General features: G+C 37.5%; 1 protein-coding gene across 1 annotated transcript in view; it reads left to right on the plus strand.

Moving 5' to 3' along the window:
* The window catches only part of CSMD3 (CUB and Sushi multiple domains 3), a 1469335-nt gene that overhangs the window by 971972 nt on the left and 483199 nt on the right, over nucleotides 1–14164 (plus strand). The window contains exons 18-19 of the mRNA XM_061439111.1: nucleotides 5815–6002; nucleotides 10491–10679. Coding sequence (XP_061295095.1) covers nucleotides 5815–6002; nucleotides 10491–10679 — 377 coding nt within the window. The remainder of the gene's footprint in view (nucleotides 1–5814; nucleotides 6003–10490; nucleotides 10680–14164) is intronic.

A 14164-nucleotide genomic window follows, 5' to 3' on the forward strand; every position in this document is an offset into this window, starting at 1 on the left:
TTTCCTGAGACACAATTTTTTAAGTTAGACTAGAAGCAAGAGAATCAAATTAAAAAGTGATTTTCACTCCTAGGGTTTGTGCACAGCAACAAAAAACAGTTCTGTACATTGAATCAGAACAACAAGCCTAGGTTGAGAAACGATTTCCAGAATACAAAGATTTTTGACTTCTCCCATGGGTATCACTGAACAGGACTTGTCAGTTATGCCTGTTTTCTTAATCCCTCAACTACCCACTCAAGTAAATTACAACCCCCTGCCCCCCAGCTCCTTCACCTCCTTGATGGCAATCTTCTTCTTTTTTAAACAATTCCATGTTAATTAGCCCAAACACTGGAAGAATCAAGAGTTAGACCACTTTGTGTATTTATTGATGGTGTTTTCACTATTTTAGAATAGACAAGGCTCAGCTATATCAGTATATTTTTTTTGAATCAAACTTTATGTAACTAAAATAAATAAAGTCCCACATTATTTTAAGTGTTATGAACAAACATGTTTGGGGGTTTGAATCCTCTATCTGCCCTTCACACATGTACATGTGCACGTGTGCAAACACACATACACATACGCAAACAAATACCCACCCACCCCCATTGGGTTCTTGAGTTTGAGCTATTTGAAGGGAAAATTATTTTTTAAACTTCCATTTCTTTTGTTTTTCCTAAAGATTCTTAAAGCATGTGTATGACCTGTTTTAGGGTTGTCCATACTCCATTTGCTTTCTATCAGAAACTGTCTTCTTTAAAGTAATTAACATTTTTAAACTTCTGCTACATGGTCAGAAGTAGCTGTGTAGCAAAACAACGAGCATCAATCTTCATCAAGTTAAAAATAAATGAGGATTTTATCTGTTAGGTAATAACATAAAATAGTCACTTTGAAATCAGAAATGTGTACATCTATCACTTCCTTGTTTAGGGACCTTATAGTATTTCAGTGCTTCATTTCCCCCTTAAGATTTTTCTGAGAAACAAGATATCATCTTTGAACTATCCACCAAGAATTATGTTGTTAAAAAAATGAATTCATTTCTGATTTTCAGCTGAACTCTTGTAAGGACACTGATTGTTAATTCTTTAATAGTCCTTCTCATCCTGAGAATATCTTTTTATAGAATTTGTTTCCAAATGATGGATTTCATTTATTACAGAGTAACACCATTTGCTTTCTACTACTCATGAATAGCATGAAGTAATTTGGCAGAAAATGATATTTAAAAATTCAGATAATATATTCAGATGACTTCAGAGACCAGGGTTTGATCCCTGGGTTGGAAAGATCCTCTGGAGAAGGGAATGGCAATCCACTTCAGTATTCTTACCTAGAGAACCCCATGGACAGAGGAGTCTGGTGAGCTACAGTCCATGAGGTCAGAAAGAGTCAGACATGACTGAGTGACTAATACACACTCACATATTCTCAAATGTTGTGAGTGATTAGAATTAGTCTACAGAAAAACAAATACTGAAAACATTACAAATATATTAGCCATTAGTTGGCCTCTTGAGATTGCCTAAATCAGTAATATCTTAAGAATTACACTTTCCTGTCAAATGCAAGGCCTTCCCCTGATGGCTCAGCAGTAAAGAACCCACCTGCCTATGTAGGAGACATGAGTGCAATCCCTGGCTCAAAAGATCACTTGAAGGATGATATGGCAGCCCACTCCAGTATTCTTGCCTCGAGAGTCCCATGGACAGAGGAACCTGGTAGGCTACACTCCATAGACTACAGTCCATAGGCTGCAGAGTCCATAAAGTGACTTAGCACACATATACACATCAGATGCAAAACAAAATAACAAAACCACTAATGGACATATAAGTTTGAACTGTTTATCCTTTCCTAACATCAGTTCAGTTCAGTTCAGTCACTCAGTTGTGTCTGACTCTTTGCAACCCCATGAACCACAGCATGCCAGGCACCCCTCTTCAAAACCAACTCCCAAAGTTTACCCAAACTCATCTCCATTGAGTCGGTGATGCCATCTAACCATCTTCTCCTCTGTCGACCCCTTCTTCTCCTTTCCCAGCATCAGGGTCTTTTCAAATGAGTCAGCTCTTCACATCAGGTGGCCAACATATTGGAGTTTCAGCTTCAACATCAGTCCTTTCAGTGAACACCCAGGACTGATCTCCTTTAGAATGGACTGGTTGGATCTTCTTGCAGTCCAAAGGACTCTCAAGAATCTTCTCCAACACCACAGTCCAAAAGTGTCAATTCTTTGGCACTCAGCTTTCTTTATAGTCCAACTCTCACATCCATACATGACGACTGGAAAAACCATAGCCTTGATTAGACGGACCTTTGTTGGCAAAGGAATGTCTCTGCTTTTTAATATGCTATCTAGGTTGGTCATAACTTTCCTTCCAAGGAGTAAGCATCTTTTAATTTCATGGCTGCAGTCACCATCTGCAGTGATTTTGGAGCCCCCAAAAATAGTCAACCACTGTTTCCATTGTTTCCCCTTCTATTTGCCATGAAGTGATGAAACCAGATGCCATGATCTTCGTTTTCTGAATGTTGAGCTTTAAGCCAATTTTTTCACTCTCCCTTTGCATTTTCATCAAGAGGCTCTTTAGCTCTTCTTCACTTTCTGCCATAAGGTTGGTGTCATGTGCATATCTGAGGTTATTGATATTTCTCCCAGCAATCTTGATTCCAGCTTGTGCTTCTTCCAGCCCAGCATTTTTCATGATGTACTCTGCATATAAGTTAAATAAGCAGGGTGACAATATACAGCCTTGGCATACTCCTTTTCCTATTTGGAACCAGTCTATTGTTCCATGTCCGGTTCTAACTGTTTCCTGACCTGCATATAAGTTTCTCAAGAGGCAGATCAGGTGGTCTGATATTCCCATCTCTTTCAGAATTTCCTACAGTTTATTGTGATCCACACAGTCAAAGGCTTTGGCATAGTAAATAAAGCAGAAATAGATATTTTTCTGGAACTCTCTTCCTTTTTCCATGATCCCGCGGATATTGGCAATTTGATCTCTGGTCCTTCTGCCTTTTTAAAACCAGTTTGAACAGCTGGAAGTTCACGATTCACGTATTGGTGAAGCCTGGCTTGGAGAATTTTGAGCAGTACTTTACTAGCATGTGAGATGAGTGCAGTTGTGCAGTAGTTTGAGCATTCTTTGGCAATGCCTGTCTTTGGGATTGGAATGAAAACTGATCTTTTCCAATCCTGTGACCACTGCTGAGTTTTCCAAATTTGTTGACATACTGAGTGCAGCATTTTCACAGCATCATCTTTAAGGATTTGAAATAGCTCAATCAGAATTCCATCATCTCTACTAGCTTTGTTTATAGTGATGCTTCCTAAGGCCCCCTGGACTTCACATTCCAGGATGTCTGGCTCTAGGTGAGTGACCACATCATCGTGAATATCTGGGTTGTGAAGATATTTTTTGTACAGTTCTTCCTAAAATAGCCAACAGTTAGATCTTATTCTGAGATTTGCAGAGGAATTTTGTTTTCTTTCTTCTCTCATTTCTTAATATTTGGTAGCTCTTAAGTCAATTAACTTTACTGTTAATAATCTTAAACTTTTATTTCTGTTCACCTTCCTGTCCTTAACTCCTTGACCACAAGCCATCAGTATCAGTCTACCTGAGTGCAAATTTTAAAATGAGAACTATTTCACTGTGGTCAGAAAGATTTTGGATAACACAAAGAATATTTTAAAAGATACTGAAAATTGACTAAAATGAGATTAAATTTCATTTTAATATCATCTGATTATAAGATTTTTTATAATATAAAGTGGCTCCATAAGTGGCTCCATAAGATTTTTTATGATAAACAATAAATTTAATGTCATAAACTAATACACAGTAGATCAAGGCAATTCATGTGAAATTTATATATAACCATCCTTAAATACAAAATAAAAGAAATTCAAATTATTGTGTAACTCTTTTTCATTTTCTCTGTTATTATAATTTATTTTCATAGTTTCTTGTGGCAAATCTGTGGTGATTTTCTTTTTAGACATTCACTCCTACTGAATAATACTCTCTGATCACAGCATTTAATGTTGCTATTCTATTAAGAATTAAGTCTCTTTATGCTTTAAATCAAAGTAATCCCTCACTTTTCTGTGCACTTTAATTTGGTTGTTATCAGCTGACTTGCTATCAAAGTGAAAGTCCAATTTCAGTACTAGAGTAGACTGACTACAAAATAACCAAATAATAGATTTGCAGTGCATAATTGCCTGATCATTTATTTAAAGGACATAATGTGTTTCTATACATTTACTACTCTAAATCATATTATTGGAAAAACTATTTTTATTAGACAAAAATACAATATATCCCAGGTTGCAAAGTGAGAAGTAAGATAAACTTATGAAATCCATTAGTTTTACTAAAACTTTTTTAATAGTACGTACCAGTAGTACAAATCTAAAAATATTTCATTTGTATTTGTCAAATAGCATTAAATTCTACACTTTGTTTTCACTATTGTTAGGTATGATGGAGTGATTATCTACTAATGATAACTGTTGATTATAAAGTGATTATCTGAAAATTGGTGGACATTTCAACTGACAATTCTTTTAAAAACATAGTGAATATAACTAGTTGCCAAAATGTGTTGGAAGGTATATTTTAAAAGAGTGAAAATGAATGGTTAATACTGAAGTATCTAAATATATTGACTTTTTTAAATAAAATTGATAACAGTTCCAGAGAAAATATTTTTTTTCCTTTAAAATACATTCATTCTTTCATTTACCTAATAAATATTTACTGAGGGTTTGCCTATATTCAGAACATCAACAAAAAAAACAGAAACTGTCTGACCTCATGGAGTTTATAATCTCTTAAAGGAGACAGCTGTCAACAAGTAAGCAACTAGGATTAGTATCACAAAAGCACAATAAATTGTGACAATATGGTAAAGAAACTAAGGTACACTGTGAGGTCAGAGAAGGGCTTGCTGTGGACATATCTAAGCTGAAAACTGAAATATGTATAGGAAAACCTGGGTGAAGGCAGAAAAGAATGTCCTAGGCTGTAGGATCATCATGGCAAGGGAGTCAGATGCTCAGTTGTTCATGATTCCACATAAAGGCTTTTTTTCCCCATAACTAAGATTTCTGATCCAGATTCAAAATGTGGAATAATCCTGACATGCAAGAAGGAATTCAAAATTTTATTTTATTAATAATGTGTTATGCATGTTAAAATAAGCTCTGTTTTGGCTACAGATTATAATAAATTATATCTTTTAAAAAATTGAAAGTAAAATCAGGAAGAACAGCCAAAAATCTAAATAAAAACTATACAAAAATTTAATGGCCAAACAGATTTGTCAAAAAACAAAACAGAGATATGAAGAAGAGGTCAGTATGAAGCAGAGGTCAGATTTGAAATATATATACATATACTAAAGATGAAATTATGATGATCTGATTGAGGGTAAATTTTATATAGTCACGTAGTTTTCCATAGAAATGAAGAAAGCAAAAAAAAAAAAAAAAAAGGACTACTCCATAAAACATGTTTGGTTAACAAAAAGACCATTTATTTATTCAAGACAGTCTGTAACGTTTGAATAAATCTTTCTTGTGAACAATAAGTATATATACATACTATTTACATGAAAATTGTCCACAGGAATAAGAGCTTATAACTTTGGTATTCTTAAATTATGGATCCTAAAATGATGTATAAGATATTAGCAAAGCTAAAGAAAATTATATATAAAATTAGTAAAAATTATAAATAGTAATTTAAATAGCAGCCTAAAGTGCTTTTTCCTAATAAATATATTTTCACATCTCTCTCTTAATCTTAGATTTCAGACTGAATTGAATTATGATGTTCTGGAAGTTCACGATGGGCCAAATCTTCTGTCACCTTTGCTTGGATCTTACAATGGCACACAGGTGCCCCAGTTTCTATTTAGCAGCAGTAATTTTATATACCTTCTATTTACAACAGACAATAGTCGTTCTAATAATGGTTTCAAGATTCATTATGAAAGTAAGTGATGCCAACATTTATTTTTTTAATTTTTTTATTCTGTTTTCCATGCTTTTGGTATTGTCTTGTATCATTAAGAGAACCTATGAGAATGCTAATGGGTTATAAGGTGTGTGTTTCAGTAAATTCCATAATAGGTTTTTTCCAGCAATATCTATGTAATATTATTATGAAAGGAAATACTAAGGAAATGTAAAAAGTATTAACTAAAAAATCTTAAAAGTGAGTTCATACAATCATTATTTGTGCAGTTCTGAAAAACCAACAATAAGTGGAAATGTCAGTCTAAGATGTATATGAACATTGACAAATTCTTCTAGCATTCACTTCATAAACTCAGTCATACTTCTATATTTTCCTCACACTCGTTGCATACATTTCCATTTAAAATATTTAATTTTGTTATTTTGTATGAAGTATTGAAAATTATATTAATATTATAAAGTAGAATATATACTCATGTATATGCAACTATGACTAACATAACTAACCAAAGGCTATATATTAAAACAAGCTCTAATTTACAGTCGGAGAAGGCAGTGGCACCCCACTCCAGTACTCTTGCCTGGCAAATCCCATGGACAGAGGAGCCTGGTAGGCTGCAGTCCCTGGGGTCGCTGCGAGTCAGACACGACTGAGCGGCCTCGCTTTCACTTTTCACTTTCATGCATTGGAGAAGAGCATGGCAACCCACTCCAGTGTTCTTGCCTGGAGAATCCCAGGGACAGGGGAGCCTGGCGGGCTGCCATCTATGTGGTCGCACAGAGTTGGACACGACTGAAGCGACTAAACTCATGTATTCACACATTTTAATCTGGAAATATGTTGCCATATATCTTCCCATGAAAAACAGTTGTGGTGATTGTATCTAACAATACATTTAAGATTACTGCAAGATATCTTTATATCAGTTTCAGATAGATATTGTATCTCTTATTTTTGTATTCAAGTCTCCTATGCCCCCTTGCCCCTCAGAAAAAAAAATTCCAGCATTTAAATTTGTAACTGTATATTCCATGTTAGGTGTCTGTCTTCAGTAAATCTGGATGGACCCGTGAGGTTTTTTTTTTAATTATGAATATATATTTATTATTTTCTTTTTGTTTTCAACCTTATCTACAATATCATTTAATTATATTAACTTCCCTTTACTTAGAGCTTTGTGGCATGGAAATATATTTTATGAACTATTATAAAATGTAATAAGAGGATTAACACACACTTGGGAATTAAAATGAATTTAAAGAATTTTAATTTCGATCTTTAACATTTATTAGTTAAGCCTGAGTCAGAGTAGAGTCATTTTTAAAGGTCTATTTCAAAATTAATTTTCACTGGCAATTAATTTGTATCAGTGTGCTAACATTAGCAGACACCATTTTCACTTTTGTCCAGCGTTCTATTCTATGCCAAATACATCCTATTCAGTCCATTTCAATCAAGGTAGGTGGTCATAATTGTGTTCTCATACACGATTATTTTAAGAATTATTTTAAGAATTATGTTAAACCATCATGCAAAGTGTTGTTAAAAGGGTAAGGATTTTCTATAAACTGACCAACAGATTTAGTTCAGATTCTTGCTAAAACTGAATTAAATGGACCAAGGACAGAGCCCGGGGTGAAAGTGAAAGTCAGGTCCGACTCTCTGCAACCCTATGGCCTATACAGTCCATGGAATTCTCTAGGTCAGAATACTGGAGTGGGTAACCTTTCTCTTCTCCAGGGGCTCTTGCCAACCCAGAGATCGAACCCAGGTCTCCCAAACTGCAAGCAGATTCTTTACCAGCTGAGCCACAAGGGAAACCCGAGAAGACTCTAGTGGTTAGCCTATCCCTTCTCCAGTGGATCTTCCAGGAGTCAAACTGGGGTCTCCTCCACTGCAGGCAAATTCTTTACCAACTGTGTTTATCAGGGAAGCCCAGCCAAGGGGTGAGCCTGACTCTGAGTTTGGCTAAAGCAGAGTCTTTCTCACAGTGAGCAAGTTTGTCACCTGAAGGCCTTTGGTGAAATAGTCCAAATTATTACTGAGGACTAGTGCTTAAATGGCAGAGTAGAGGCTAGGTAATTCTGAGGCTGATGAGAGGCGCAACAGATACTGATTTTGGTCAAATCTGCCCAGGAGACAGTGACTCTGAATTTAAATTTGTTTACAAAAGTTCATTTTCTTTCATTTTTATTCTAATTAGCCTTGTGGTTTATTTAGTAAACCAAAAGGCTAATTTAAGGGCTTCCCTGGTGACTCACTGTAAAGAATTCACCTGCAATGCCAGAGACCTGGGTTTGATCCCTAGGTCAGGAAGATCCTCTGGAGAAGGGAATGGATACCCACTCCAATATCCTTGCCTGGAGAATCCCACGGACAGAGGGGCCTGGTGGGCTATAGTCCATGGGGTTGCAAAGAGTCAGACATGACTGAGTGACTAACACTTTCACTTGTTTAGTATTGTGAGATAATCTCTAACATCACAAACCCTTTCTTACCAAGAAAACAAATAAAACACTATTTCTGTCGACACTTTGTTAATAAGTTTCTCAAGCTGAAGGTATCCAAATTATCTTTTTTAAATGAACCGTTCACAAGCCTCAAAATCAGTAGAGAAAATTTTTTCATTTTACTACTTAAAACTTTAAAAATATATTTGGTATTTTGTGAATTTCTATTTTTATTTTAATGGAACACATTAAAGGAGAAAACTCGATTCCTCCAGTGAACCAAATTTTTATGGGAAGGATTTCTTGAAATGCCATCACTGGTTGTACTCCAGAACTTGATTTTATTCCCTTTCTTGGGCACTTTTACTCATCTGTCTTCCTCTCAAAACAGGAAGAATACAAACACTTCACCAATAGCATAAAAGTTATTTATAGTTTACAAAACACATTAAAATAATAAAAACAACACAGAATAGACTTTCTGTTTTTTGTTTTGTTTTGTTTTGTTTTAGTGCAATCCCCAATCCCAAGGAGCTGTATTATGTTGTATTTCTTGAAATCTAGATATAATCATGTTTCTTAGATTATGTAAATATCATATAAAGCAAGGCAATGATAAATGGCTACAGAACAAATCCTTTGACACAGATACCAATCTCTGAGACATACTTAGAGTCTCCTAAAGCAGTTAAATGGAGTTTTAATGATAGAAGTAATTTCATAGAATTATTTTAATGACTAAATGAGGTAAATTTTGCAAACATTTTAGAGTTGTAAAAACATGGAATATAACAAGCTGAAAACATTAATTATTGCTATGATAATTATTGTATATGCATCTGCTGTGCTGTGCTTAGTCACTCAATCATGTCTGACTCTTTGCAATCCCATGGACTGTAGCCCATCAGGCTCCTCTGTCCATGGGGATTCTCCAGGCAAGAATATTGGAGTGGGTTGCCATGCCTTCCTCCAGGGAATCTTTCCAACCCGGGGATTGAACCCAGGTCTCCCTCATTGCAGGCGGATTCTTTACCATCTGAGCCACCAGGGAAGCCCAAGAATATTGAAGTGAGTAGCCTATCCCTTCTCAAAGAGATCTTCCTGACCCAGGAATAGAACCAGGATCTCCTGCATTGCAGGTGGATTCTTTACCAGCTGAATAACCAGGGAAACCCATAAATGTGTGTGTGTATATATATACATACATATATGTATATATGGAGTGAAGTCGCTCAGTAGTATCCGACTCTTTGTGACCCCATGGACTGTAGCCTACTACGGTCCTCTGTCCATGGGCCTTTCCAGGCAAGAGTACTGGAGCGGGTTGCCATTTCCTTCTCCAGAGGATCTTCCTGACCCAGGGATGGAACCCAGGTCTCCCGCATTGTGGGCAGATGCTTTACCATGTGAGCCACCAGGGAAGTCCTATATATATATAGGGAGGAGGCAATGGCAACCCACTCCAGTACTCTTGCCTGGAAAATCCCATGGATGGAGGATCCTGGTGGGCTGCAGTCCATGGTGTCACTAACAGTCAAACACAACCGAGCAACTTCACTTTCACTTTTCACTTTGAGGCATTGGAGAAGGAAATGGCAACCCACTCCAGTGTTCTTGTCTGGAGAATCTCAGGGACGGGGGAGCCTGGTGGGCTGCTGTCTATGGGGTCGCACAGAGTCGGACACAACTGAAGCGACTTAGCAGCATATACATAATTTATAATACAAAATTTGATAGACAATTATACATTTTCATTAAGTTTTTATGTATCTTGTAACCTGATTTTGGCATCACCGACTTGATGAATATGAGTTTGAGCAAGCTCCAGGAGTTGGTAATGGACAGGTAAGCCTGGCCTGCTGCATTTCAGGGGTCGCAAAGAGTCAGACACTACTGAGCTACTGAACTGATCAGCACATTAATTTATCTGTAAAAGTTATCACCAACAGTTGTTTGTTTTGAAGAAATGAGTTTGTTTAAAAGAATAAGAATGTATTTCAGTGATTTGATTCTCATCAAGCTTACTCTTTTTCATATTCCCTTTGTTTTCCAGGTGTTACAGTGAACACCTATTCTTGCTTGGATCCTGGCATACCTGTACATGGTCGTCGTTATGGTCATGATTTCTCCATTGGATCTACTGTTTCGTTTAGTTGTGATCCTGGATACAGGCTGAGCCATGAAGAGCCCCTTCTGTGTGAGAAAAACCACTGGTGGAGTCATTCACTTCCAACCTGTGATGGTAGGTTCAATATGGAAAATAAACCAATTTATAAACCAAAAATAAATCAACATAATCTTGTCAAATGTGAGATTTCTTGAATTTTGCCAATTTTATGTTATCAAACCATTAATAAAGACACAAAAGAATGAATACTGATAATAAATCAAACTTACCCAATGCCTAAGGATGTTATATGTATTTTTAAAATGTGTTGAGGTAACCATTTTAGGTGCCTATTGTGTCCTGCACTCCTTGAAAAAATAGCATCGAAAATGTCAAATTGGTATCAGGTGAATGCAATGAAGAGCTAGAGCATTTACCTCCTGCCTGGAAGACAATGTGTAATAGTCCAAATCCTGCCTAGCTACACAGCTTTATAGCAATGTACCAGACTTCCCTGTGATGGCCAGTTCCTGACCATAGAAAATAATACACCAGTGTCCTTATCTCTTATTTATTTCTATGGAAAATAAGTCAGCAATCCTTCATTTTTTAGAAAACATGTATGAAAATACAATGAAAGAAGCTGCTTTCCTAAGATTGGGAAATACTTGTACCCGTAAAACACACACACAAAGTAAATCTATCCATTGGTTGTGGGTTTTAATTCTCATTTATAACACTATTCATAACATATTCTTATCCTTTTGCCAAGTGGAAGATCACATTTCCCATTTTATAAGTGTTTTCAAATACTGTCAGTGCCATCATTTTTGTGTCAATTTGTTTTTATAACGAGGTTTAAAAGAATCCTCAGCATATCTGCCCCATATTTGGTGCAGTACAATTTGTAATAGTCAGCATTCTTGTGGCTTAAGTGACAAAAACCCAATTCTAACTGATTTTTAAAAATGAAAGCAGAATTTGTTTTTCGAAGTTTCAAACTTAGAAAAGGGCTTCCCTGGTGGCTCATATTGTAAAAACCCTGCCCGCAATGCAGGAAACTCAGGTTCAATCCCTGGGTAGAGAAAATCTCTGAAGAAGGGAATAGCAACCCACTCCAGTGTTGTTGCCTGGCGAATTCCATGGACAGAGGGCTACAGTCCATGGGGTCACAAAGAGTGGGACACAACTGAGCGACTAACACAGGCCAAAATTAGAAAAGGCACACATGGCATACTTCTTTTTGCTAATGATAATCATGAATTCAGACATTTTCAAGGATATTTCCATTTCCACCTTGGCTTTTCTCTCTCCTTATCATCATTCTCTTTAGTTGAAACCCGGCTTTTTCTATATGTGGGACTAAAGGTAGAGAATACACTCTCAGGAGAATGGAATCATATAACCTCACATTTCCAAAATTAGAGAAGAATGAGAGTTCTACCATTCTATTTTAATTAGAAAAATATGAGGAAAGGTCTCTGAATAGTCCATACCTCTACCAGAAATTGTAGTAATGGAAAAGTGCCCTTTATGATTGGCTTTCTCCAGGTCATGTGTCCATCCATCCCTATGAAGACAAATGATAGAGTAATTCACCAAGATAGAAAGGTTTGGTGGTGATATTATCAGAAGAAGCAGGAGAAAAAAAAATAATGTCCAAGTATACCAGCATGCCAGTGGCACCCCACTCCAGTACTCTTGCCTGGAAAATCCCATGGATGGAGGAGTCTGGTAGGCTGCAGTCCATGGGGTCGCTAAGAGTCGGACACGACTGAGCGACTTCACTTTCACTTTTCACTTTCATGCATTGGAGAAGGAAATGGCAACCCATTCCAGTGTTCTTGCCTGGAGAATCCCAGGGACGGGGGAGCCTGGTGGGCAGCCATCTACGGAATCCCACAGATTCGGACAAGACTGAAGCAACTTAGCAGCAGCAGCAGCAGCATACCAGCATGCCAGAGAATGCAATGGCACCCCACTCCAGTACTCTTGCCTGGCAAATCCCGTAGACGGGGGAGCCTGGTAGGCTGCAGTCCATGGGGTCGCTAAGAGTCAGACACGACTGAGCGACTTCACTTTCACTTTTCACTTTCTTGCATTGGAGAAGGAAATGGCAACCCACTCCAGTGTTCTTGTCTGGAGAATCCCAGGGACGGGGGAGCCTGGTGGGCTGCTGTCTATGGGGTCGTACAGAGTCGGACATGACTGAAGTGACTTAGCAGCAGCAGCAGCAGCATACCAGCATGCTTAAGTGTTATTAATAATAAAATTGAATGTGTCTAGTTTGCCTAGGAGCAACATAGACCCTTATCATCTCTCATCAAGGCAACTGGAATCAACCTTAAATTCAATATCCAACTACTTCAATCTAACCTTCATTCTATTTCATGTTATACGCAATGTCAAAAATATTTAATGACTTTGTTTCCTAGGGATAAAAGTTCAAATTATTAATCAAGAAATTCATGATTCTTAATAACGTGGACTCTATCCTTTCCAGTTTTGTGTCCTTCCAGTATTCTTACCTCTTTGTGTTTTTGAAAGATCATTTATGTCACATTGAAATCTCCATCTTTATCTATCTTCCTCTTTTGTAACCCCAACTCATTCTGAGTATAGCTGTGAAAAGTGAAAGTGAAAGTGAAGTCGCTCAGTCATGTCTGACTCTTTGTGATCCTATAGACTGTAGCCTACCAAGCTCCTCCATCCATGGGATTTTCCAGGCAAGAATACTGGAGTGGGTTGTCAGTTCTTCCTCCAGGAGATCTTCCTAACCCAGGGATTGAACCCGGGTCTCCTGCATCGTAGGCAGACGCTTTACTGTGTGAGCCACCAGGGGAGTCTAGCTCGACAGGAAGCATAGCTGGACAAGGCATACTTTATATTCACTTTTTTGAATGTCTGAGCTTTGTGTGAAGCTGCTACTTAATTTTTCATTCATTCTAACTGAACTCGACTACATATAATATTGTACACTGATTTGATTATGCTTTTCCTTCAGTTTAAACTTCTTCCCCAGAGGCAACTAATCTAAAATTCCTTAAAGGGAGGAATAGTGAATAAACAGAATTTATTCTCCTGAGCCAAGAGTGTAACCTCCATTGACATAGATTGCCTGGTTACTCAAGGTACAGCTTGCCTCACTTTGGCACACATTAGTTCTTATCGTTTCTTCATCAGATCAGATCAGATCAGTCACTCAGTCGTGTCCGACTTTTTGCCACCCCATGAATTGCAGCACGCCAGGCCTCCCTGTCCATCACCAACTCCCGGAGTTCACTCAACTCATGTCCATTGAGTCAGTGATGCCATCCAGCCATCTCATCCTCTGTCGTCCCCTTCTCCTCTTGCCCCCAATCCCTCCCAGCATCAGAGTCTTTTCCAATGAGTCAACTCTTCACATGAGGTGGCCAAAGTACTGGAGTTTCAGCTTTAGCATCATTCCTTCCAAAGAAATCCCAGGGCTGATCTCCTTCAGAACGGACTGGTTGGATCTCCTTGCAGTCCAAGGGACTCTCAAGAGTCTTCTTCAACACTACAGTTCAAAAGCATCAATTCTTCAGCGCTCAGCCTTCTTCACAGTCCAACTCTCACATCCATACATGACCACAGGAAAA

The sequence above is a fragment of the Bos javanicus genome, chromosome 14 (genome assembly GCF_032452875.1).
Source record: "Bos javanicus breed banteng chromosome 14, ARS-OSU_banteng_1.0, whole genome shotgun sequence".
In the NCBI taxonomy this organism is placed as follows: domain Eukaryota; kingdom Metazoa; phylum Chordata; class Mammalia; order Artiodactyla; family Bovidae; genus Bos; species Bos javanicus.